Source organism: Schistocerca nitens, chromosome 1, assembly GCF_023898315.1.
Source record: "Schistocerca nitens isolate TAMUIC-IGC-003100 chromosome 1, iqSchNite1.1, whole genome shotgun sequence".
Classification (NCBI taxonomy): domain Eukaryota; kingdom Metazoa; phylum Arthropoda; class Insecta; order Orthoptera; family Acrididae; genus Schistocerca; species Schistocerca nitens.
Window position 1 is genome coordinate 1,037,255,549 of NC_064614.1, and position 25,136 is coordinate 1,037,280,684.

Sequence of the window (25,136 nt, forward strand, 5' to 3'; positions counted from 1 at the left end):
ACGCTCCAAACATGCAGGAGTCTACAACAATTTGCTAATGTTGCAGAATACACATTTGTAACTTGTGTAATAGAACAAACTCAACTACAATATGAACAGCTGATGATAAAAGTTGACACATGGTTTATGCAGCGTAATTTCTGAAATACTGAGCAGAGCAAGCTTCATTTTTATTTGATACCAATAGCACTATGTGTTTCCCATACGAACAAGAATTCAAATATAGTAATGATGTGTGCACAGTGTTTGAGAACATTCCCTTGAAAGCAAAGTGTCTTCAATATGCAAAAACATTTATAATTATCTTTGTAATATATGTACCACCGACTTTATGGCTAATACAAGAACTTATTCTGAAGAATATATACACATTCTGAAACAAAATGATTGTCTAATATTTGCATTGCAATTTAAGTGAAATGACAACCAAATCAAAATGATTCAACAACCATACACATTTTCGTCGCTGTACGAAATATACAGAAAGAAATCCTCTTCGTGGTGCTCTTGATACAGGGAACCCATAGTTGCACTAGTTGGTGGAATTACGTTGTTGACGAAGAAGAACAAGGCGTCCTCTGGCCTCAGATGGATCCTCTTCCTTATGAGAAAGTAGAACTGGCCCACTGTCAAATCTGATGGAACAAGATATTTCTTCTTGTCCAGATCAGCAAGCCTTGATTTCGGAGCTTTCTCCACAATGACGGGAACTCTATCTGGATACTTTCGTCTAATTTTCTCGCCTTCTTCTTTCCTTTTCTCAAAAGGATGTTCTTCTTTGTATTGAAACATCATTCTAAACTAATGTAAATAACTCGGATTGCACAATACAGCTTATCTTACGTCTTCCCAAAGGCAACGCGTACACCAAAGATACCAGCAACGAGAAAATGACGACTCATTTACCCCTTCTGCCAAAACTCGCTTTCTATCCATGGACCATTGATTTTTATCGTCCAGGGTATATTTATAATTACAACAATGTCTCTTCCACATTGCATTACAGTTATGAACACTCAATAATAGTTTTCTTGGAAAAATAGTGTCTTATATTAGAATAATGTAGACTGTAATATTTACATTTATCTCAAAAAGTCATTTTAAGCGATTACTTAGGCAATGACTTTCTTTGTGCTCCTCTAAAATTATTACATAAACCTAGTATGTTCTCTTCATGCAAAGGGAGATGCAATGGAGAAATGTGCTCGGAACGATTTGCCAAAGATAGTACTAGAGAAGCTTTGCCATCGGAAATATGTATTGTTTATGTTACGCCAGTTCGCCTGCAGTTGAGGTTATGTTATATACATTCACGTGGTATAAAAAAAACTAAAGATTTTCCTTAGGACTACAGCATTTGTAAGTAGCTCGTTTATTTAGTGTCGTAGGTTATCATGAAACTTCTGAACATGAGCATACAGGTAGTGATAATCATTAATTGTTTACGTAAATAGTATTAAATCCCATACTTGAGATCCCTGTACAAACGGATCTGTATCAGTTTTAAAACAAGTATTTGATTGGCAGCTGTCAAGTACTTCGCAGGTGGTAACAGGCCTGCTGGAGCTTCAGTTTCTCAATGGGTCTATGTATTCAGTTTACAAGTGTGCCAAGTGAAATAAAGGAATCGTGGTACTTGATTATACAGAGTTGTTGGTTGACAAACTGTTTGTTGTTTTTATATGACACTGACAAATGTTGAAATAGGCCTACGTAGTCCATCATTTGCAGAGATCAGTATGACTAATGATACCATTTTAAAGCACAGGTGTTGATACTTTCTTTGTAGCCATATCCTTTTGAGTGACTCAAAGCAAATCGTGCAAAAGTTGCTGGAATAATTTATTTTAGCATTTGTGAATCATTATTGTGTTGGAGCACATAACTAAAATCATACCATCTACATCTATACTCTGCAAACCACCGTGAGGTGCATGGCAGTCGGTACGTCCCACTGTACTAGCCTACTTTTCAGGGTTTCTACCCGTTCCGTTCACTTATGGAGCGTGGGAAGAATGATTGTTTGAGTGCCTCTGTCCATGCAGTAGTTATTTTAATCGTATCCTCGCGATTCCTATGTGACTGATTCTAACGGGATAGTAGTATTTTTGTAGAATCATCATTTAAGGGCGTTCCTGAAACTTTAACAGCCCTTTCTCGGAATTTTATGTCTATCTTCAAGAGTCTCTCAGTTCGGTTCCTTCATTGTCTCTGTAACACTCTCCCATGGATCAAACAGACCTGTGACCATTTGTGATGGCCTTCTCTGTGTATGTTCAATATCCAGACAGTGCTATTTGGACATGGGTCTCGCACACTTGAGCAGCATTCTAGGATGGGTCACATGAGTGATTCGTAAGCAATCTCCTTTGAAGACTGTTTGCACTTCCCCAGTATTCAGCAAGCAAACCAAAGTCTACCACCGGCTTTACCCACGACAGCCTATGTTACCATAATGTTTCATTTCCCTACAAAGTGTTACATCCAGGTGTTGGTATGAGTTGACCAATTCCAACAAGACTAATTGATGTTATAGTCATAGAATTCTATGTGCTTTTTTGTGGAGTGCACAGTTTTATATTTATGAACATTTAAAGCAAGTTGCCAATCTTTGCACTGCTTTGAAGTCTTATCAAAATATGACATAATAAACTAACAAGAGCTGCTGCATATGACCTGCTTTTGTCAGAAAATAAACGCACAACAATGTAGGTATTAAAAAGATAAATTCTTGTAGATTGACTATGGAAGGGAAGAGAATGGAAATTATTTATGTATTGGAGTATGCTACAGACTAAGAATATAAACAAACACATATTTAAAGCCTTATGGCTGTTGTGTAATTGTAGATGTGTATTTGATATATTTATAGCTTCTTCTGGGCACAAGAAATTGTGATGTAACTTTCAGAGTATCATTTGCCCATGCGATTGTCTTCTGCTTTTAATTTACAGTGCTCAAGATATTAGACACAAATTAAAAACTGTCAGTTGTGTGCATGTAAGAGAAACAGTTAGGCTTAAAGGAAATGCAACTGCAGTATGTAATTATCATATGGAATGGCATCTTTCTACATGTAGAGAAAACAAAAGCTGGGTTATGTTTTCAAAGGAAGACTCACTGTTGGATGCAGATCTTTTGATTTCATGCCAATTTTAGAAAATTCGTTGAAATTTTCTTCCTTTTTCTTGTTAATTTTCATTGGTTGAGTGTATTTCATTATGAACTGACTTCAGAATAATTCAATATCAGATACAGAATTTTCACATTAGTTGTTTGCTAATGTAGCATGGCAATTTACAAAAACAGATGGTTCACCCAAAGGAAGAATTCTGCGTCATTTCCCAAACCTTTATCAATTACATGTATTTGACAAATAACAATTGTTATTTCTGAGGCACATTTTCACAATGGGAAGAGGAATTCTGCCTTATGCAAGACACCTTTTTTCTGTTTTGTTTCACCCAGACATGTTTCAGCACATTTTGTGCAATCTTCAATGGTTTTTTATTTTTTTTTAACTTACATGATACTATTGGAAACTATTGGTGGTGAAAACTCTGCCTCCAAAACAGAAAAAAAGGTGTCTTGCATAAGGCGGAATTCCTCTTCCCATTTTTGTAGCAAGCACGGACATAACAAGAAGAAATGCAACACCACAAGATGATTAACATTTTCATAACTCTAAAAATAACAGCAATCTGTTTCTTTGCATATAGCTTGGAAGTAAGTGGTGTGTCAGAGTGCGGTAGCGGAAGGTCCTTTTTTTGAGAATGTACATTGTTATTGATATTTGAGACTTGTTGATGTGAGATGTTAAACAGATAAATTTGAGTTTAAACTCATTTAAAGTCAAAATTGGTAAAGCCTTGGAGACGCAAGGAAAGATTTCTCTTTTTACGTCCTGCTGATGTTTGAAACAGCGATACTGAAATTAAATACAGCTAAATATCCCCATCTAAGCAATGTCAGAAATATGCTATAGAGGTATTCTATATGTGAACGTAAGCTTCCCCAGAGGAATGTTAGTTAACTATAGCCATCAAATATATCACTCATTCTTCAACCTGAAGATGAAATGCCATAGAATCCCAAAATAAGGACAGTCCTCGGAACAATCAGCTCTATCTTTTTTTTTTAAAAAAAGGCATATAGAAATTCATTGACCGATTACCATGTGCAGCATAACAGTAAAGGCCCTCCCACAACTTATATGTAGTATTTGCCTCTTGGTTAAAATTGCAACAGTAAATTAGATTGTACTGAGCTGTTCCACTTCTTTCTTTCGATTGTGGCAATGAACCAAAACTCAGTCGTAATCAAACCTTATTATTTCCTTCAATATTGCTTCAACTTTATGTAAGCAGGATGAATGACGTGAACTGTTATTATTACACTGCCAGGGGAATAATTGCTACACCCTGATGGACAAGGCCATTTTATCAGCAAGTGAGGTGACTGTTGGTTTACCATTGTAGGAGTGTATGATGATAAATTCAGACCAAGTGACTAACTTGTGTCAAAGTAAAGGGTGCACAAACTGTCACATTAATATACAGTAAAGGATGCCTCCTTTGGCAGCAACTCAGTCTTATGTTGTTGCATGCAAATGATTATAAAGTTGCTGAATGACATCCTGCAATAGATTGCCCCAAGCATTTTGTGACCTTTGTTCTAGTTTGGCAGTGGTTGTTGGGGGCCCTGGAGAACGTATGTGTTTCAGTTGGCAAGAGACCTGATCTTGCTGGCCTGGGTAGTTGTTGTACAGCACAAAGATTGTGTAGCCTCATGACAGCCCTATGAGAACATATATTGTTGTACAGAAAAAATGTACATCACCTTCCTGTTGAAGAAATGGCAGTAGCTTGGAGATAACAGCCTGCAATCTGTTGGGCACTGGTTATTTTACCCTGTAGAAACACAAAATGTGACCAAAAATTATAATTCACACATCATGAACCCGGGGATGTGCTCCCTCTACACCATACATTTGTATGTCCATCGCTTGCGTACCAACTGAATGAACTCTCTTCACTGAAGACAGCAGAGCACCTTTCCATTCTCCAGTCAACTCCTACACAATATCAGAGTAGCCATGCTTGGCAGTGTCACAGTGTCAGCAATAGCCTGGCCAGAGGCACACGTTATCTTAATCCTGCTGCAAGCAAATGGTTCCCGATAGTCCCTGATGACACAGTAGGTGCAACACATGTCTGGATTTCATCTGGATGATGGTCTGTCAGCCACCATTGCTCGCAAAATGCACCTGTCTTGATGCGCATCTTGCTACAATTAGCTGGACCACAGTGAGAAAGGGTGGAGTGATTGATTGAGTCTGGATTAAATTTGTGTCTTTTAAAACATTTATTGAAGACCAAATTTGCATAAAACTTCGGTCACTGATGACCTCCACAAAAATTTCTGTTTGAAGTGTTTGAAGATTACTGGAATGGTAGAAAACACTGAAATCTTGAAACAATAATTACTTTAGTTCTGAAACAAACCTTAGAAAGGAACCAGCTACCTCACAATTAAATTAATAAACTTCACAATTTAATAAAGCAGCCAAAACTTTATCCCACAGTAAATTTCAATGGTGTTTCCTTTAGCAAATAATCAGAAATGCCTCTCTCATACTGACTTGAGAGTTTAACATAAACGTAGAAGCTGATACCAGTACAAGTCAGTAACTAATTAACAATTTCACACTGTAGAAAAGAGTCTATAGCTATAGATATTAATGCTCTCTAAGTAGTACATAATTTGAGGGGAACATAGCTTCCCTTTTTTATAAATGTCTGGTTGTGTCCTGACCACTGCTTCATCATTAACAGGTCAATTAGAATCCAGCATTATTTTGTCAGTTCACAGAAATATAATACAATGTTGGCTCTTACACCGGAAACAGCTTGGTACTAGACATTTGCATAAACCATCTACCCACTGCCACCAGTATTGTTTCAAACTAATACCACCATATTAATAACTGTTTCAACAAGTGGACCTGAACTAGTTGTTTATACAGTACCATTCTCATTACACAATATCATTTAGCAAATACGTTCTGAGCAGTCATCTAATCTCTGAAATAAAGCTGCACAATTATAGCACACCAATTTCGATCACCAAGATCAGTAGCAAGAAATGGATGCACTATCTAATACAGTAGTGCCAAAAAATGATGACATTAATATTTCCGTGTGACAGTATGTGTAGCAAATATTCCATCAACACAACAGCTGCGTTTCACATCTGCTCTCCAGAGACATACTATGTGTAGGCCACCTGCTGCAAGCCACCATATACATCCATCAAGTTTCATGCAGACCCACAATGCGAACCCATTCAAATGGCTGAAACTGTTCAACTGTACATACTCATTGATAGGGCATGACTGTTCCATAGAATGAAAGTTGCAAACTCTGTTCACCTCTAAACTCCAGACAGGTTGAAACAAACGGTACACAGACAGGCCTCCCAAAATCAACCTGATTGCCTATATCTGTGACAAACGCATTGCCAACACCACAGCCTCTTGTATTGCACCCTGCTGGCACCAATACAATCTTTGAGGGTGTTGCATTTTTTCTGCCATGTATTAGTGACCACATAAAGCAGTGAAATAAACGTACTGGTACTGTATCATCCAGTTCTGGAAGTGATTGTGCTGGAAGGGACTTGTGTTTGTAATAACAAGATCAATTGAGGTTGGGCAGTGGCTCTGTTGAAAAGGGCCAGTGAGTGAAATGAGATATTGCAGGAATGATCCATATTTATTTGCTTAAAGTGATTTAGAGAAATAATTATACATTTTTGGTAATGAATTACTGCATGGGAGCTAAAGTCTGTTGTCTCAACTGCTACACCAATGTGCTCAGTCATGAGGGGAGAGTTGTACAGTGATACAGCATACAAGGGAGCTACGGGATCTCACAATGAGAATTTGCATGAGACCTTGATAAGTGAACAGGTATGCAAAGAAAACAATATGTGCAAAATTGGCATTTCGCAATTGCTCACAACTTCGGATGAGGTCATGTAATGTGTGGTAGTTCTCTCACAATACAGTGGTAGGCGAAAGTCCGTATCCGACCTTGTATTCTGAAAATACCCTGTCTAAGAAGGATTGGAAATATAATAATGGCAATAGAGATGGGGCCACACCTTACCAAACACATGTGACAGGTTGTTTGGCGCAATTTCTTACAACCCCCATACTGGGGTACGCACGGGAGATGCCCGCTCATAATATGTGCAGTAGTAGAATTTGCAATAAACATGGTATGAGCATTGTAAATGAGAGTTGGAGCTTCAAAGGATGAAGACTACTGTTAAACATGTTTGCTGAATGACATGTATCCATCTGGGAAAACGTTAGTACAAAACAACAAATGCTACCACTCACCGGAAATAGTTGCAACCCTAGGTGGACAAACAGACAATATATCTGATGTTCTGCAAGGTCATGTGAAACGGCACTTGCATCGATGATGGCAGATGGCACATGTGTCACGGTAGTGATGTTTACTCATTGAAGGGGTTAGTAGTGAATAGTGAGTCAGGTCACAGGCATATTCGCCCATTCACAGTGGTGGTGTGAGATTACCAGAATGGTATATAATACCCATGCAGCAGTACAAATACTAATGATGTAGAGGTAGCCACCATATGACACAGCTCCAACGTACAGTGACAGGTATGTTGCATGGCAGTTGTCGAACCTGTAGGAGCAACATGTTGAAGGTGGTGCTATCATGTGGGAAGGACAGACATTACGGTGTGAAAGTGATGATCGTGCAAGTGACGAGAGACATGGATATTGTCTGACTGTGATGCCCCACAGTCGCCAGTGCAAAACATGGCAACCAGTTCCAGTTCCTTCGAACTATCACTCCCCACCACCACCCCTTCACCCCCCGAGTATGACATACAAGCATACACAAACAATTCACACCAAGAACTATGCAGAGGATTGTTATGACACTGTGAAGGCTAAACACAAATCTGTAGCAGCAACTGCATGCAAACACAATACAGCACCGGAGAAGGTGAAACAAATTGTTACCGCTCTTGAATGTGCTGGTACTGTGCAAAACAAGATCGTAAGAATTCACAAGTATGTGTATACCAAATTCCAGGAGGCATGTCACATGGGACTCTCAATTCACTATTGGCATTTAAAGATATGAGTGAAACAAGCAGCTATCATTCTAGGCATCCCTAATTTTAAAGCCAGAGCCTGTTTCCTTCATCACTTCAATTGCCGCTATAAAATAACATCAAGCAAGATCACATGGTTTATTAAATGTGTAGGATATTACTGTGCACACTACCATAAGAGTGAGAGGGTTGTAGTTTGTGCAAAAGGTGATGGACTATATTACAGCCAATAACATTGGTGCTAATGTGATGTTCAATACCAACCAAAGTTGATTTGAGTACAAACTCAAAGCAAACCGGACACTGTCAGTGACTGGAGATAATGGGTCTTGCCATTTTGTTGCTCAATTCATGGTCAGGTCAAACTGACAAGTGTTTGCCACCAAAGCCTTTGGCAGCAGGAACATACAGTTCAGGCAATGATCATACCACCAAAAACTACAAAGTACTTCAGCCTCTAGATGTATACTCCTTTCACAAATATAAAACATTTGCACACCACATGGAGGAGAATATACTTTGTGATGGGAATTGTGCCATCAATCTGCATGCAGACTTTTCATTTACAGGTTGTATTCTTTTGAAAACAATTAGTTTTGTGCACCACAATATCAACCTAAGCTTCGCTTTGCATGGAAACCCACTGGATACTTGGCACAGGATATGCCTATGCTGTTTTGCAATGTGTCAGATGTCTACTTTCTTGGAGTTGACATGTGCAACACTCCTGACTGTGAGCTGAGTGTTGGTGTGATCTGCTCCTGTTGTACACAGCCACTTTACTTACAGCTTTGCCTTCTCCCACCACATTACCATGCCATGGAGTAACATAGGTTGTATAGGGTTTTTATGGCATATTTTTATTTATTACATTGATGTAGGCAGTGTCTGTGGCTGATGGTTTATGTATTGCCTGATTTGGCATTCTTCCCATGATTCTTATAGGAATTGTTGCATTAAGATTTGGACGTACTGTGCAAGGAATGCTCAGGACAATGTAGTGCAAGCAGGAAAGAGTATGTACTACTAATGTTTAGTTTCTATGCATTGTGTGCCATGGACACGTGTAATAAGTACAAAGACTAATTATTTGGATCTATGTTATCACTCTTTCAGTTGATGTGCCTTTATTATAGAAGAATCCACTAATATGGAATGTGTATGCACATAAAGTTATTGATATTGCCCTTGTTGATGTCCATTTTTCACATCCTTTGTCGTACCATTAACATACTTTGTATGCCCTCACCCGAGCGTTGCGAGTGATTGTGAAACGCCATGTTCTGCACATATTATTTTCTTTGCGTACCTGTTTACCTCTCAAAGTTTCATGAAAATTCTTGTCTTGAGATCCCATAGCTTTCCTTGTTAAGAATGATACGTGCTGAGCGACATTGTGAGAGGTGGGAAAGACACACTGTGGTTCGACAACAGTGTTAGAAAGTTGCTCCAAAAGCAAGTAGAGCTTCACTGTTTATATTTAGCCAAAACCTCATACACACAAAAATAGAGTGAAGCCAAAATTAGCTTAAGAGAGTCATGTGTGAAGCATTCAAAGAATTTGAAAATAAAATTGTATTTACAGATTTCTGGAGAAAATCCTAAAATGTTTTGGTTATACCTTAAATCATGAAATAGATCAAAGCCATGTGTCCAGAGTTAAAGATTCCAAGCGGCCATAATTACATCAAAATGAAGGCTAACATAGAGAAGACTAAAATACAGTCAATTCTTTTTCTTGAACCGTTTCACTGAGAAAGATTGTACTGCAGTTACTTCTGTCAGTCGTTGCATAAATAGGAAAATGACATATATCTGAATATGTGCCTGTGGGATACAGAATCAACTAAAATTGTTCAATAAACAAAAGAGGCTGGACCTGATAGGATACCTATACAGTTTTATATATAGTCTGTGAGAGAAGTTTCTCCTCTTCTAACAGCAGTCTACTTTGTCACTGGATTAATGAGGCATTGCTACTGATTGTAAGAATGTGCAGCCTAATCCCTTTTTCAAAAACTGTCACTGAACAGTTGCACAAAACTACAGTGTATACTGCTGATGTATGTTGTACAATTTTAGAACACCTTTATGTTTATGTATTATGACCTTTCTGGAGAGCAGATACCACAAACATCGATCCTGCGAAAACCAGCACCCTCTTTTTGTCCATGAAACACAGAAGGCAGTAGATAGGGGTGCCTAGGTTGGTGCCTTGTTCCTTCTCTTCAAGAATGCCTTCAGTATAGTTTTGGAGTCTACAGAATAGCTGACCAGATTTTTAATTGGGTTGAAAAGTTCCTAGCAAGTAGAACACAGTATTTCATTCTTGACTGATAGAAATCCTTAGACATAAAAGTATGTTTAGGCATACCCCAAGAAAGTGTCATAGAACCATTAGTATTTACTGTGTTGTATAAATGACCCAGCAAATAATGTTTAAAGCTTCATGAAGCTGTTTGTGGATGCTGCTGTTGTATACGAAGCAGTTATGCTAGAAAATTGTAGCAGAATGCAGGAAGACTTAAAAAAGATTGACACTTGGCGCAAGGATTGGCAGATGACTCTCAACATAAACAGATATAAAATAAATAGGCAGAAAGACACATTATTATATGATTACACAACTGCTGAACAAGCACTGGAAGCAGTAACTTCCATTAAATATGTGCGAGTATGTGTGGGTAGCGATTTGAAGGGGAATGGTCACATAAAATTAATCATGAGAGACAAAGATACTTGACTAAAAGTCTTTGGAAGAATTCTCGGGAAGTGTAGTCTACCTGTGAGGGAGGTAGTGTATACAATCATCATTCAACAGATATCTTCATATTGCTTTTCAATCTAGGACACATTATAGAGAAGATCCAAAGAATCATTTTTCACATGCATAGCATTTGTGAGGACTAGTTTTAGTGGTATGCAAAGGTACTCTCCACCACACAACGTAAAATGGTTTCTGGAATACAAGTGTGTGTGTGTGTGTGTGTGTGTGTGTGTGTGTGTGTGTTTCTCCAGCATCTCCTCCCAAAGCCATTGATTGATTTCAACCAAATATAGCACACAAATAGTGCACTTCACGATATCACTACAGTGGGGATTAAATCCTGCTATCTCCCAAAGCAGTGGATATGGGCAAAACTTTTTTAAGCCCCGGATGTGTAGGCAGCCCTTCAAGACAGGCATGTTGTGTGGGACTAGTTTTAGCCTGCCTTATCAACATGTTTCGCATGGGCTACACGTGGGAATGAGCACAGGTGAGCAGTGGAGGGACAGAGAGACAGGGAGGGGGAGATGGATAGAGAGAGAGGGGGAGGAGAAAATGGACAGAGAGAGAGAGAGAGAGAGAGAGAGAGGGGGGGGGGGTTAGGAGAGGGACAGATGGTGAGGAGGGGTTAGAAAGGGAGAGAGGAGAGGAGGAGGTGGACAGAGAGAGTGTCAGTAAGGGTGAGATGAGATGGACAGAGCGAGGGGGGAGTGGGAGATCAGAAGGCAACTGGAAGATGTGGAGAGGTGGCGGGCAGATGAAAAAGGAAGAGGGGAGAGGAGGAGGTGGACAGATAGAGGAGGAGGAGGATATGAACAGGAGTGGGGGGTGGGGAAGGAAGATAGGGTTGGAGAGAGTGAGCAGAGGAGATGGACAAAGAGAGATGGCAGGAGCACATGGAGAGACAGAGAGTGAGAATGAGAAACTGGACAGACAGAGGTGGGAGGGTGAGGCAGACACAGAGGGGGGGCGGGTGGGGGGGGGATGTATACAGTATGTGTGTCGAACGCATATGCGAGCAAAGCCAAAAACGGGTAGTGTGTAGCGCGCGCGTGTGTGTGTGCGTGCGCGCGCCCACACACACACACACACACACACACACACACATTAGGCTATACTTTCTTGTATTTTTAATTTGTTCTAAGTGCACAGATAACTTTGTATGCATCCTGTTACTAATGTGGATTGTGCTCCATTGTTTTATTTTTGTATGCATACCACTCTAACAGACTCCTGCACTGTATAAGTTTCTGGGCATAGACTTCATTATGTTGCATGCCAGTATTCCCCATACTCACATGAAGGTGAAATGTAGATTCAATTTTTAATTATGTACTAAGACTCATTCAAGCAATTTCATTGTGCAGGAAGCTAAGGCATTCCATGTTGTGTCACACCTTAATGTTACCAAAGAGAGGTGTACAATACAAATTGGATCAGTCTTCATAGAATGTGTGCCACTTGGTTTTTAAGTAGTATTAGCTGGGTCAATCCATACCAAGTGGTCCAGCATTGGTTGCTTGACCATCTCAGAAAAATTTTATATTCACTGGGTGAATTCCCCAATGTTTAGTGGTCACAAAAAATATTTTTTTAAAAATGTTATTGTTTATTATTTTGAAATGGTGGCCATATTTGTTGCAGGCTGCATGCGTTTTTTTGTATCTGCAAGCATCTACATTTTTTACAATTATTCAGTAGTGGATTGTCCTAAGCCTTTCAGATAAAATGCATTTAGTTCAACAAACTCTGGTCTACAAATTAACGTCATTATCACTTAGCTGAGTGTATTCTTTATTTTTAATAGTTCAGCCACAAATTAAAAAACTCAAATTTTGAGCAGTAGTTTTCCAAAGAATGATTAATTTCTCAGCTTTAATATTTTTTCTGCTGACCTTTTTATAGAGTACCAATGGTGAGCAGCTTACACTTAAAAAAATACACTATTTTAAAAAATGGATTTTTTTTAATTTTTCCATTTTGTGGCCTGCAATATCTTGGTTGGGGGATCAGATAAAAATCTGAAAATTTCACAGTTAATAGACCTTTATGATATCAAACTGCAGTATAAATTTCAACTTTGAGATTCAATTGGAAGTTATGGAAAAAAGATTACAAACACGAGTCAAAAATACGTTTTTTAACATCTGCAATATCTGGAAGGCTAATCAAATAAAGTATACCAATTGCATAATGTAACACACCACATTACACTAGCTAATGATTATTTGTCAAAACAATGCTGTTGTAATTGTTTCAGCAGGCTAACAATTGCATATTCAAGCCTATACAAGTCTGATTGTTGTTTTCCCTCTTATACCAACAGTTGTCTACTCACACTTAAAAGCTAGAAGTTCTTGAAGTGTGCAGTTGAAAAATGGTGTCTGTGTTCTGTTGGTGTTGTTAATAATGAAGCATGTAATAAAAGTGTGTATGGAGAGTATCCTAAAGATATCACTTTAATCGTAGATTACTGTGAAGAAGAAAAAGTGTTGTTTTACTTACGAGTCGGCCCTGAGGTCGAATCAACATGCAAGTACCATGAAATGAAATACTTAAAAAAAATTCGTCATCTTTTTGGTCAGCCTTGCATGGACCCGTTTGAGAAACATAAGAAACCTATAACAAAAGGTCTGCGAGAAATAACATTTGATCATTATTCTAAAAATAAAAGCCCTTTTGTCAGTCTCATACCAGGAAAATCATCGTGTCCAACATGTTACCCTAAGATATTTGTAATTCACAATAGAAAGGATAGTGAAACCTCAGATACAGAATTTTGTGACTTACCAGCAACCATTAAAAAAGTAGATACAGCTTGTTAAATCCTGGGTATATCGCCTGCTAGTAAAATTAGAAAACTAAGTCAAAATAAAAGACAAAGTGCATTGAATACAAAAATTGAGAAAGTAGCAGCTACAGTGAAAAAGACTTTGGAAGTTTCATTTCAAAATACAATTTGTACTAAAACAGATGGAAGTTCTAAAACTTCACCAACCGAATATGATGATATGACAGAAAAACTAAAAACTAAATGCAGTACTTGAAACAAAGAGGATAAAATTAAGCTTAGCAGTTTACCGCTGAATTCTTGGAGTTGAGCAAAAGTTAGTGATGAATTTAATGTGTCAGAACGTCTTGTTAAGTTAACAAGGCAATTAGAAAAAAAACAGGGAATTTTACCAGCATTACAAAAGAAAAATGCCTCTAATTTGGTAGGTGAAAACACAATCAATAAAGTTATTAAGTATTATGACGATGACAATAACAGCCATTTGATGTCTCGCAAAAAAGACTGTGTTTCTGTGACACAAAATGGTTCTAAGATTCAAAGACAAAAAGGTTAATATTGTGTAATTTAAAAAAGAAAATCCTGAAATTAAAATTGGAAGATCAAAGTTTTGCGAGTTGAGACCAAGATGGTGTATTGTTTCAGAGACACCTGGCACCCATAATGTTTGTGTTTGTGTCAACAGAACATGAAGTTGATGATGGATGGGGCCAAACTTAGAGTTGACTATAAAGATCTTTTGGAAGTTATGGTATGCAATATTGACATTACAATTCTATGATCAAGGGAAAATGTGAAGATTGTCCAGGCAAACAAGCCTTACTTTACATGTTTGAAGAATTCGAAGAAGACGATTTGATGCCTGACAATATAAAATACAAACAATGGGTGACACAAGACAGAACTGAAATGGTGACAGTCATAAAATCACGAGAAGAGTTTTTTGAAGTGTTGGTGGCTAACCTTGAAAATCTGAAAATGTGTCATTTTATTGCAAAAGCTCAAAGTAAATTTTTGAAAGACAAAAAGTAAATCTTATTCCTTTGTTGTTCAAGATGAAGTACAAGGGCACTACTGGGTAAACAAACAGGCCCCAGTTCATCCATTTGTATTATTCTATTATAAAGATAAAGATGAACTAGTGAGCCACAGCTTTTGCATCATAAGTGACTCTCTTAAACTCAACACTACAGCAGTGCACATTTTTCAACTAAAATTAACAAACTACATTAAACAGCACCACCCTTAAAAAAAAAAATAAAAAAAAAACACCTGATTTACTTTTTTGATGGGGCAGTAAGTCAATATATAAAAAAAGAAAATATTAAAGAAGATTTTGGGTTTGATGTAGAATGGCACTTTTTCGCTTCATGCCATGGGAAGAATGCTTGTGATGGTGTTGGACGTACAACAAGGCGAGCTGTCACAAAAGCAAGTCTGCAGCGGATCTATGACAATCATATCATAACACCTCAAGAAATGTTTGAATTCTGTAAAAAACATATCAATGGAATTACCTATGTTTTTGTACAATGTGAGGAAATACAAGAAGTCTATGACAGTGTCTTGAAGGAAAGGTACAGCACTTGTCAGAAGATTAAAGGCACTCGATCTTTTCATTGTTTTGTACCCCATTCACACAACTTACTGAAGTGTAAGATCCCATCAACTTTGCCTGATAGTGAACTTCATCATTGTGGAAAACTTGTACAACTGGTTCTTCAAAATAAAGACATAGTGGCTTATGTTTACGATGAACAGTGGTGGATTGGCAAAGTTGATAATATTGACTGTCAAAACCAAGATGTACATGTTGTATTTTATCACCCTCCAGGACCAAGGGCATCTTTCAAAAAAATTGAGAAGGATCAAGTTTGGATGCCACTTAAAAAAGCACTACGGAAGCTGCCTCCCATGTAATTTACAACTGTGACTGGGCGAACTTATAATCTAACACCCAAACTGAGTGAACAAATTTCTCAAATGTTCAGTGAGCAATGTACTAAAAACAAATAACAAGAGAACAATATAATGTAATTAGTAGACTTATTTTCAATAAAAAAGTAAGTAATCATACAAATGATTAAATTATATACTGTTAAGTGATATATTTCATTCCATAAGCCTAGATATAGCGTATGTTAAAAATGTATTGTTGACTCATGTTTGTAATTTTTTTTCCATAACTTCCAATTGAATCTCAGAGTTGAAATTTATACTGAAGTTTGATATCATAAAGGTCTATTCACTGTGAAATTTTCAGATTTTTGTCTGGTGCCTCAACAAAGATATTTCAGGCCACAAAATGGAAAAATTAAAAAAATCATTTTTTTAAAATAGCGTTTTTTTTTTAAGTTTAAGCTGCTTACCATTGATACTCTATAAAAAGTAACTATACTATACAGTGTGATAGAAAAAAAAAATTAAAGCTGAAAAATTAATTTTTCTTTTGAAAACTACTGTTCCAAAATCAAATTTTTTTAATTTGTGGCTGATAACTTTGAACTATTCAAAATATATCACAGAATACATTCAGCTAAGTGATAATGATGTTAATTTGTAGCCCAGAGTTTGTTGAACTAAATTAATTTTATCTGAAAGCCTTAGGACAGTCCACTACTGAATAATTGTAAAAAATGTAGATGCTTGCAAATACGAAAAAAAGCATGTGACCTGGAACAAATATGGGTGCCATTTCAAAAAAAAATTTGTGAGTACTAAACATTGGGGAATTCACCCAGCAAATATAAAATTTTTTGAGATGGTCAAGCAACCAATTATTTTTTTCTTAGACCACTTGTGTGGATTGACACAACTGTACCTGTTTAACGGTGCCCATAGGACCAGAGAAAATTTTTAAACTTTTGTATTTACCATTTTAAGTAACTGAAGGCATGACACAGTGTTCAGAATGGTTTCTTAAGTAAATTTGGAATTCATGGTGCATGCCTATTGAAGATTATTAATCACATATGTTTTATTCTTCGTACTAGTAAACCACCATGGTGCGAACGGCAAATGGTTCTTTGAAGTTTTTCAATGTACTCAGTCAGTTTTAAATTTGAGAATTTTTTATGCTGATGATCTTTGGAAGGCTCACATTGAAATTTAATTTAAAAATATAATGAACAAATTGTACTCTCTGTAATGATTGGTAGAAGCCTGTATGTGGTGAATCTCCATTTCTCCCATTTAATTGCTTTGCAGTCATAATACAGCAAAATTTGTGTAACTAGTCACATTTATCATGAATATGCCAGGGTAAAGAAAAAATTGTGCCATACATGGATTCAGACCCTGATCTCCTACTTATCACGAGCAGTTGCATTGACCATTAGGCTGTCACCAGACGTGACTCAGATTTTTAAGATCAGTGATGGTTTATCTTATTATTTCTGAATGAATGTCATTTATACAGGGTGGTTAGAAGCATCTTGAAAAGCTCCCAAGGGTGTTGCAGGATAGGTTTTGCCAAGAAATAATAGTTAAGGAAAAAATCTGTATGTTATGCCATTTCTGAATTAATTAGTATTGAAGTTAGCCAATCAAGTTGTTGTGCATGCAAATTCAAGTGATCCACCAGATAGTTAGTGTCAGTTGTTCTCATAGCATAGGGGATAGTGCATGAGACCACTCAGCCTTTGGCTCAAGTTCGATCCTTACTACTGTCTCATGTTTGTGTTTTGTATTGCTCTCTTGTTCAGTTTTATGAAACCAAATGAAGAACACTCTTGGCGACACTGTCCCTGCAACGCACTTACGAGCTTTTCAGACTGTTTCTGACCACCCTGTACAATTTTCATATCATGTCATTTAATTGATTTTATCACAATAGTATTAGGTTTTGAAACAGTTTGCTGGTGGAGGTATAGCTACAACAATCTTCTTCATTTATTTGACCTGTTTGTATTCTGGGTAGCAAGTGACTTGGTAGTTTCTCTTTTCTTGTCCTCAAAGTATTTCCTCATTCAGAAGCTGATTTTCTTCCAACCACATGTTCTTGGCATGTCACCATGTTCTTCCCAAAACCCTACAAAATTGTTTCAATTTCTCACCCCACCTTTGTCCATTCCCTTTCTTTCTCTCTTTCTTAAAAAGACTTCATCTCATTTTGTGGTCACTTATAATTAATTTGGTGGTACATTTTTCCTTAAGATTTTTCTTTCTTTCTTCTCTAATAGCTCTATTTTTCTTTTGTTGTTCAGTGTCTGCCTTTCTGTGCACTATTGTTATATCTGTTCTGTGTTGACTTCTCATATTTCTTCTGTGTTGACTTATATGTTTCTTCTATGTTCCCCTCACTTCCTTTATTTGCTTCTTTATTAAGCCCATGTACAGTACCAATGTCCTTTTTTGAAACTTTGTTTCCAGATGCCTTTTTTTAAAAAAATATTCTGTGTTTTCCTGTCTTGTCATAAGAGATGTCGAATCATATTATATGTAATTTTTAAACCATTTCTTAAGTGTCTTATTTATTTATTTTGCTAGTTAACACCAAGGCATTGACAGATGCAAACCACTCCAACTTAAGACCTTGTATTTTTAAACAAGATATAATCTTCATTTGTCTAGATTGTGTTTTTATAAAATGATATTATTGGTTCAGTTCTGCCTGCAGGCTTTTATAGATCATAAAATATCATAATACTCAAGGGCAATTGCAAGCACGATCAAAATTGGTAATATAATTTTATAAACTCATGATCTAGACTAATAAAGGCTATATTAAAAATTTTTTGAACGTAGACACATGCTATATTTTCTCTGTTTATCAGGGTCTTCCATATACTTGTTATTTTTTACTGTGAGGAGTTTAAATTAGATTAGCGACAGAGCATTGCCATATTCTAACCTTGAATTTAGCTTTGGAAGTAATTTCTTTTCATGTGAAGTAATCTCTTTTCATGTGTAGTTTATAGAGATCTTGTCTTTCCCGATTCTTCCAAATTTTGAGGAGCATTTTCCTTTTGACACGTTACACCCTTTTTATTCTTTTAAATCAACCAACACCACTATATTGTTTTATTCTGTAGTGGCTCTACCTCTCATTGTACTTGCCACAAAAGATTTGTTACAAGCAAGATATACTTTTCTTAAACCTTCATTTTTTTAGCCTATTTATTCACTTGGTTCTATGTTCAGTGAGACCTTAGAAAGTTCTGTGCAAGAAACAGGCGGCAGTGGAATCCCTAAATGGTGTTGTTTGGTTCAGTACTGTTTCTCTCTAGGGTTAGTTCTTTGTCCAATACATCTCTAATCAAATGATGCAGATTCCTTGTTACCTTGTCATCTCTAATTTTCCACATGTCAGTTATTGTACAAACTTTCCTAACTTTTTTATTTCCATGAGTTGATAGTTTTTCCTCTGTGATAACTCCTTGCAGTTTCTGGAATTTTAGTTTCTTTGTGGTTCTGTGCAGTTTAGAAGGGTACTAGCTGACAAAAAAATGTTAGTCTTTTTAATTATAGTGGCTGACCTTTCCAGTAAAACAGAGATTGGAGACTAGTATTGTAGATATTCTTCACAATAAATTTTAATAAAATTCCCTAGTACTACTTTTCTCGAAGTGTTCTTTCAGGTTTTACAGTCGGTTTTTATCCAGCTTCTTTTTTCTGCTCTGATGATATTTGCAACTGTTGTTTGTTGAATAAAGTCATTCATTCTTTCTTAGTTTTGTTGGAATACCCCGCCTTCTAGGCTCTGTATCACTCAGCGATATCATCATCACAGTTTTGTTCCACCATTTATAGTTTATCTCCTTTCCTGGTCTAGATTTTGAGCTACCTTTATTAATTAGTCTTTGATTTATCCCCAAATTCACATCTTCCTCTTTAATTGGTAGTTGTTTTTGTTTTCTTTCAGATGTTTGGTGTCAGCACTTGGTTTCTTTCTAGTTTTTCTTTAGTGACTGTTCACCTGGTATTTTACTTTAATTTCTGAGAAATTCCGTATTGGTCTGTGTCAGTAGACAAGTTTTTATGGATTTTGACACTCATTATATTTCTTGTGTTGTTGTTTTGATTGCAATATGATCAATCTGAAACTCACTACATTGTGAGTGATGGAGATCCACGTTCTTTTCTTCTGTAGGAGGACACTCAAATAAGCAGACATGAGTTTACATCATAATACTTACAAAAGGAGCTTTACGATTTCTGTTAATCCTTTTATGGGCCAGGTAATGTCCTACAGACATGTTGTACTTCTTCTTCTTCTTCTGCAATTTGTTTAATGAGCCACTGGTCACTGTTCATCTAGGTGAAAATGTACAAGTGTCTTTAACACACCACTAGAGTAGTTTGCACTGAAGATATTACCAATAGGAATTGGGAGAACAATAATGCTTTTCCTCAGAAATTAGAAGTATGATTGTGTAATCAAAGAGCACCTCACTTGGAATCCATTCTCTAGCCATCATGTAGTGGACTCAGTTTATCAACTTGGTTTAAGAGGGTCAGCCTTTGCCAGCCCCACCATGCTAATAGTTTTCATCTCTGCCTTCTCTTATACTGTAGCCTACAACATTACTGAGACTTTGTCTTAATGGCTCACATTGTTGGGCCAAAGTGATGGTAATTGGAAGATATGGTCTTCCCCATTTCCAGTGCACGTCGGGTTTGGTTTTTCTTTCTTTCTCTCTATTTTTTTCTTTCTTTTCTTCAGGTGCTTTGTGTAAATATTATCTTCAACAAAGCTTTGTACATGCAAAGATAATGGGTGCAGTATTTTGCAACTTTAATTTTTGATGATTATCAGACTATATCAGTACCAGTTACTGTGGTACGACCAAGGCTGGCTTATAAACCACATTTGGAAAACAGTAATTTTAGGCCTATATTAGCAACATCAGTAACAATAGCTCAGCTTTTATAATTCCTTGTATTTGATGCTTTGCTAATTTTCAGAACTGAAGATGGCGAAAAGTTTGCGTAGTAAATGGAAAAGGAAAATGAGAGCTGTTAAGAGAGAACGGTATGGTCAGAAGGAGCTGGCCAGACTTAAGAATATTTTAGGCATTAATGATGGAAGCTCAGACGCCAACATGGAAAACATTTCAGAGATTGTAACAGGTAAGAATATGTATAGAAAATAAGTTGCATTCTAGTATAGTGAGATGTACACACTATTGATCGCTTCGCTACTATGTGAAACATAGCAAACACAATACAGTTTTGTAATTATTTATTTCCTTAGGATTTATGGAGGTTTTTCCGTTTCCTAAAGAACTCTCACATTTGTGTCAGTCGTCTTTCAGTATGGTGTGTATGCAGATATTTAAAGTGTGTTCATTAGATGCTGTAGACTATTTTACCCAATGGCAGTGTTAATGATCCGTACGAGGTACATCTGTTTCCCTGGGGTGTGACTCAAGCAAAACATAATTTTCTTAAAAGGTTTATTGGGACAGATGCAGGAGGTGTTAAGGTACCTTCAAACAATTCATCACTGGAATTCAGCCATTTGTCATACTGTGGGACGAACTTCTATATCCCTGTGTCTTAGAAATCTGTTGCCAGGGATTGGAATTGTTGTGTAACAACCATCTCTACCTCTGTGTCAGTCTAGATATGCTGACTCCGAACGGATAGGACTTTCTCTAGGTTCCGGAACTGGGGGGAGAATTTGTGCAGGAGAACTTCTGTCAAGTTTGGAAGGTAAGAAATGAGGTACTGGCAGAAGTAAAGCTGTGATGGTGGATCGTAAGTTGTGCTTTGGTATCTCAGTGGGTAGAGCACTAGCCACCGAAAGCCAAACAACCCGGGGTAGAGTCTAGCTCTGGCACACAGTTTTAATCCTCCAGGCAGTTTTGTATCAGTGCACAGTCCACTGCAGAGTGTGAAACTTTCATTCTAAGAACAAGTAACAACATAAATATATGCTTATTGTGCATATTTTCTTGCTTTCATGCGAAATAAGCTGCAAATATACACAAAAATATTGTTGCTGATGTCATTGAATGAATGAGACTCAGCCCTTTTTTTACATTTATTTTATGGTCTTTCCTGTCTCTTGATAATTTACTAGTGCATGGGATATATTATATAGCAACAATTTCATAAATTAAGTACAAAAATAATTAAAAACAAATATTAATCTTCCTCTCTACTAGGGGCACTAGTATCGCTCCAGCTGATAGACAGTAACAAGTTCCACAGCACTGAGTGTTTTGGCTGTGTATGTTAGACTATGGCTAAGTGAAAACTGGTTGATCTGCAAGCTACAAGGTAACCTGAAACACATTAAGTGTAACAGGTTATGGGTCCAGTTCCAATTGACTGTTGTTGGAGAATCTTCTTCTGCACTGTGTTAGTGCATTTAAGTTTTGATGAGAAAAATTTTAAGTGCACTAGCAGGTACAGTTAAAAGTAGAGGTTAAAATGTTGACAACTCCTCTTCCATTTCTATAATATTGCCTTCAATGTCATCTCCGTTGTATAGACCCTTATATACTCCTTCCATGGTTAGGACTGACTTACCATCTGACCTCTTGATATTAATACTGTTGCTTCTCTTTTCTCCAAAAGCCTCATTAATTTTCCTGTAGGCTGAACCTATCTTTCCCGTATTTGATCCTCTGCTGCCTTCACTCTCTCTTCTCTCAAAGCTACTCATTTCTCTTCTGCTGCATTCCTTTCCCTATTCTGGCCAATTGTTACCTAATGCTCCCTCTGAAAATCTCAACAGTCTCTGGTTCATTCAACTTATCCACATTCTACATCCTTAATATCCTACCTTACTGTAGTTTCTTTAGTTTTAATCTACTGTCCATAACCATAAATTACGTCAGAATCTACATCTGCTTCTTAAAATGTCTTACAATTTACCATTATATCCTCAGTCTGAAACCTTCTGGTGTCTCCAGGTCTCTTCCACCTATACAACCTTCTTTCATAATTCTTAAACTAAGTTTTAGCGATGATTAAATTATGCTCTGTGCTAAATTTTACCAGGTAACTTTCTCTTTCATTCCTTTCCCTCAGTCCATATTCACATACAATTTTTCGTTCTCTTCCTTCCCCTACTATCAAATTCCAGTCCCCAGTACAATTAAATTTCCGTTTCCTTCAACTATCTGAATAATTTCTTTTATATCGTCGTACATTTCTTCAGTCTCTTCATCACATGTTGAGCTAGTTGACATTTGGACTTATTGTACTGTGGTGATGTTGGTTATTTTGTAGTACCGGAATGTCTTCTATGGATTTTCTGTGCTAGTTGATTCTTGGATTTATAAAGTATTTACATTAAATATGTTTCCTGATGGTTCAACAAAAAGACATTCATTTTTCTTTTCCTCTTGTCAGTAAACATAGGGTGTATACGACCCGGGAGATCCAGGAAAAACCCGGGAATTTTTTCATCCGGGAGAAAACCGGGAAAAACCTAGGACTTTTTAGAATTCCGGGAATTTTTCATTGTTTTAGTTTTCAGTTAAATTTTTGTAACTTTGCCTGGCAAGGACCAATACTCTAACAAAGAATATTACTGTATCTCGCTACTGCAGAATAATACTGCAGCAATAAAAAACGAACGAGAGAAAATAAAACTTAAGTAGCAAAGGAAATGCACCTAATACAGCAACAAAACACATTCCTCATACAAGTGTTTACCAGCAGCAAAATGTGTCAAAGGCTTTAGGAAGACCATGCATGACAACAAATTGCCTCCGATGAGCGTGACATCACAACTGTTTACATTAGATTCGTTTGAGCGGTTGCGAGCTAGCTTATGCGCATGTGCACTTGAGTCGCGTTTCAGTAGTACCTTCTCCCGCTTCTGGCTACAGAAGTGTGGCAGTTAGCAGTATAAGCAATAGCAGCAAGCAGCCAGATGCTATCCGGAAAAATTTTACTGGTGCACCTAAGCTGCCAGATTCACGTATGCGCAACAGGCCCAGAACTAGGGGGCGGGGGCAAACAGGGGTATCTGACCCGGGCGACAGTTTAAGAGGGGGGAGGGGAGGGGGGCACCAAATTCATATTATTGAGGAAATAGACCTTGTTTCACAAAGCACCTAGTATCCAACACTCTTTGGTATATCGATTACTCATGATTTTGAATGCATCCCTGTTGGTTTTTGAACATTTTTGAGCAAATTCTAAGTTGATTTCTGAAATAATCATAAGTTGATCTTTGAATGCGTGCATAGTGTACATAATGTCTCTTCCAGCATCTTGGCTGCCAGCACCAATAGCAGTAAATAAAGCAAACGCCAATCAGTGAAGTCATTTTCTCCAGTAACATGAAACAAAAGAAACACGAATAAAGGATGTGCAAGATCCCTCCTCCTCATCCTCAGTGCCGTATCAGATCACGAAAACAACGTCTTCCATTAGTATATAAGAACTTAAGTTTTCTCATTCAGTAGCAAGCAAATCACCCTAAGAAAGGTCATTTGCAACAGTGGCTGAAACATCGGAGAATTTTATACCTTGACATGGTGGTCACATACCTAGAAGAATTTGATTCATAGTTTTACAAGTCATTTGTCCATTATTGATAAAGTGTTGTGCATGTGAATGCTTTGTAGATCTGTTAGGATGATGCCACAGGACACATCTTGGCTGAGGACTGAACTGGCACCAATAATGCATGGTACCTTCTTGAAGGGGAGGGGAGCGGGGGGGGGGGGGGGGGGGAGAAATTATGAATTGTTTCATGAATTAAGTTAGGCAATATTTGGTACATTTGTTCTTTCCACTCCCTTGCACATTTCTGTTTTTTCATTGTTACTCATCTTGTTTCAGGAGATGCAGACAACTAAGGTTGCTCTGATTCTGTCATATATACCATAATTAAGCCATCATGAAATGCAAAATCTGTTTATTGTTGTTCTCACTTTGTTTATTATGAGTCATTTACCCTTCATATCCACAGTTTCATGCTCTGTATTAAAGTATAACGTAAGAAGAAAACGCTTTAATGGGTGTGCAGTGATCATTATTAATGTCTCCTTTTACAGTGGCAGATCCTAAATCATTGCAAGCGGAACATCCCAGTACTTCTACATACAGCACACCCCCAGAAGAGGAAATGGATCATGATAAGAAACGAGTGTACAATAAGAAAACTCTCAGGGACCAGTATGGTAACTATCCTGTGTGGATGAGTAGTAGAAAGATAAAAGCAATAGCAAGCAAAAACAAAATAACAAAGAAACAAAAGAAGAAAGCTGCTAAGAAAAGGAAGAAGACAAATTAACATTAAATATCTAGTTGTGATACAGTTCTAAATGTGGCAGTTAAGTGTTTCTTGACAACATATGAGCTCTGTGGATCTAAGACATAAGTTGATACATTGTATTTTATAAAATACCATTGTATATTTTTTATTTAAATATGTTGGAATACATTTAAGTTAATGATTTAAAACATTTGTAATTGTAGAGTTGTCATGTATTGTTAAGCATTCCTTAA

The 25,136-nt window shown here is 37.1% G+C and overlaps 1 protein-coding gene across 1 annotated transcript; it reads left to right on the top strand.

Annotated features, from left to right (window-relative positions):
- The first annotated feature begins 1,204 nt into the window (after positions 1–1,204).
- LOC126196881 (protein LLP homolog) lies at positions 1,205–25,095 on the top strand. Its single transcript, XM_049934596.1, has 3 exons — positions 1,205–1,359; positions 20,625–20,789; positions 24,683–25,095. The coding sequence occupies exons 2-3, from the start codon at positions 20,633–20,635 to the stop codon at positions 24,919–24,921; spliced, it is 396 nt and encodes a 131-aa protein (XP_049790553.1). The 5' UTR covers positions 1,205–1,359; positions 20,625–20,632; the 3' UTR covers positions 24,922–25,095.
- Positions 25,096–25,136: the final 41 nt, after the last annotated feature.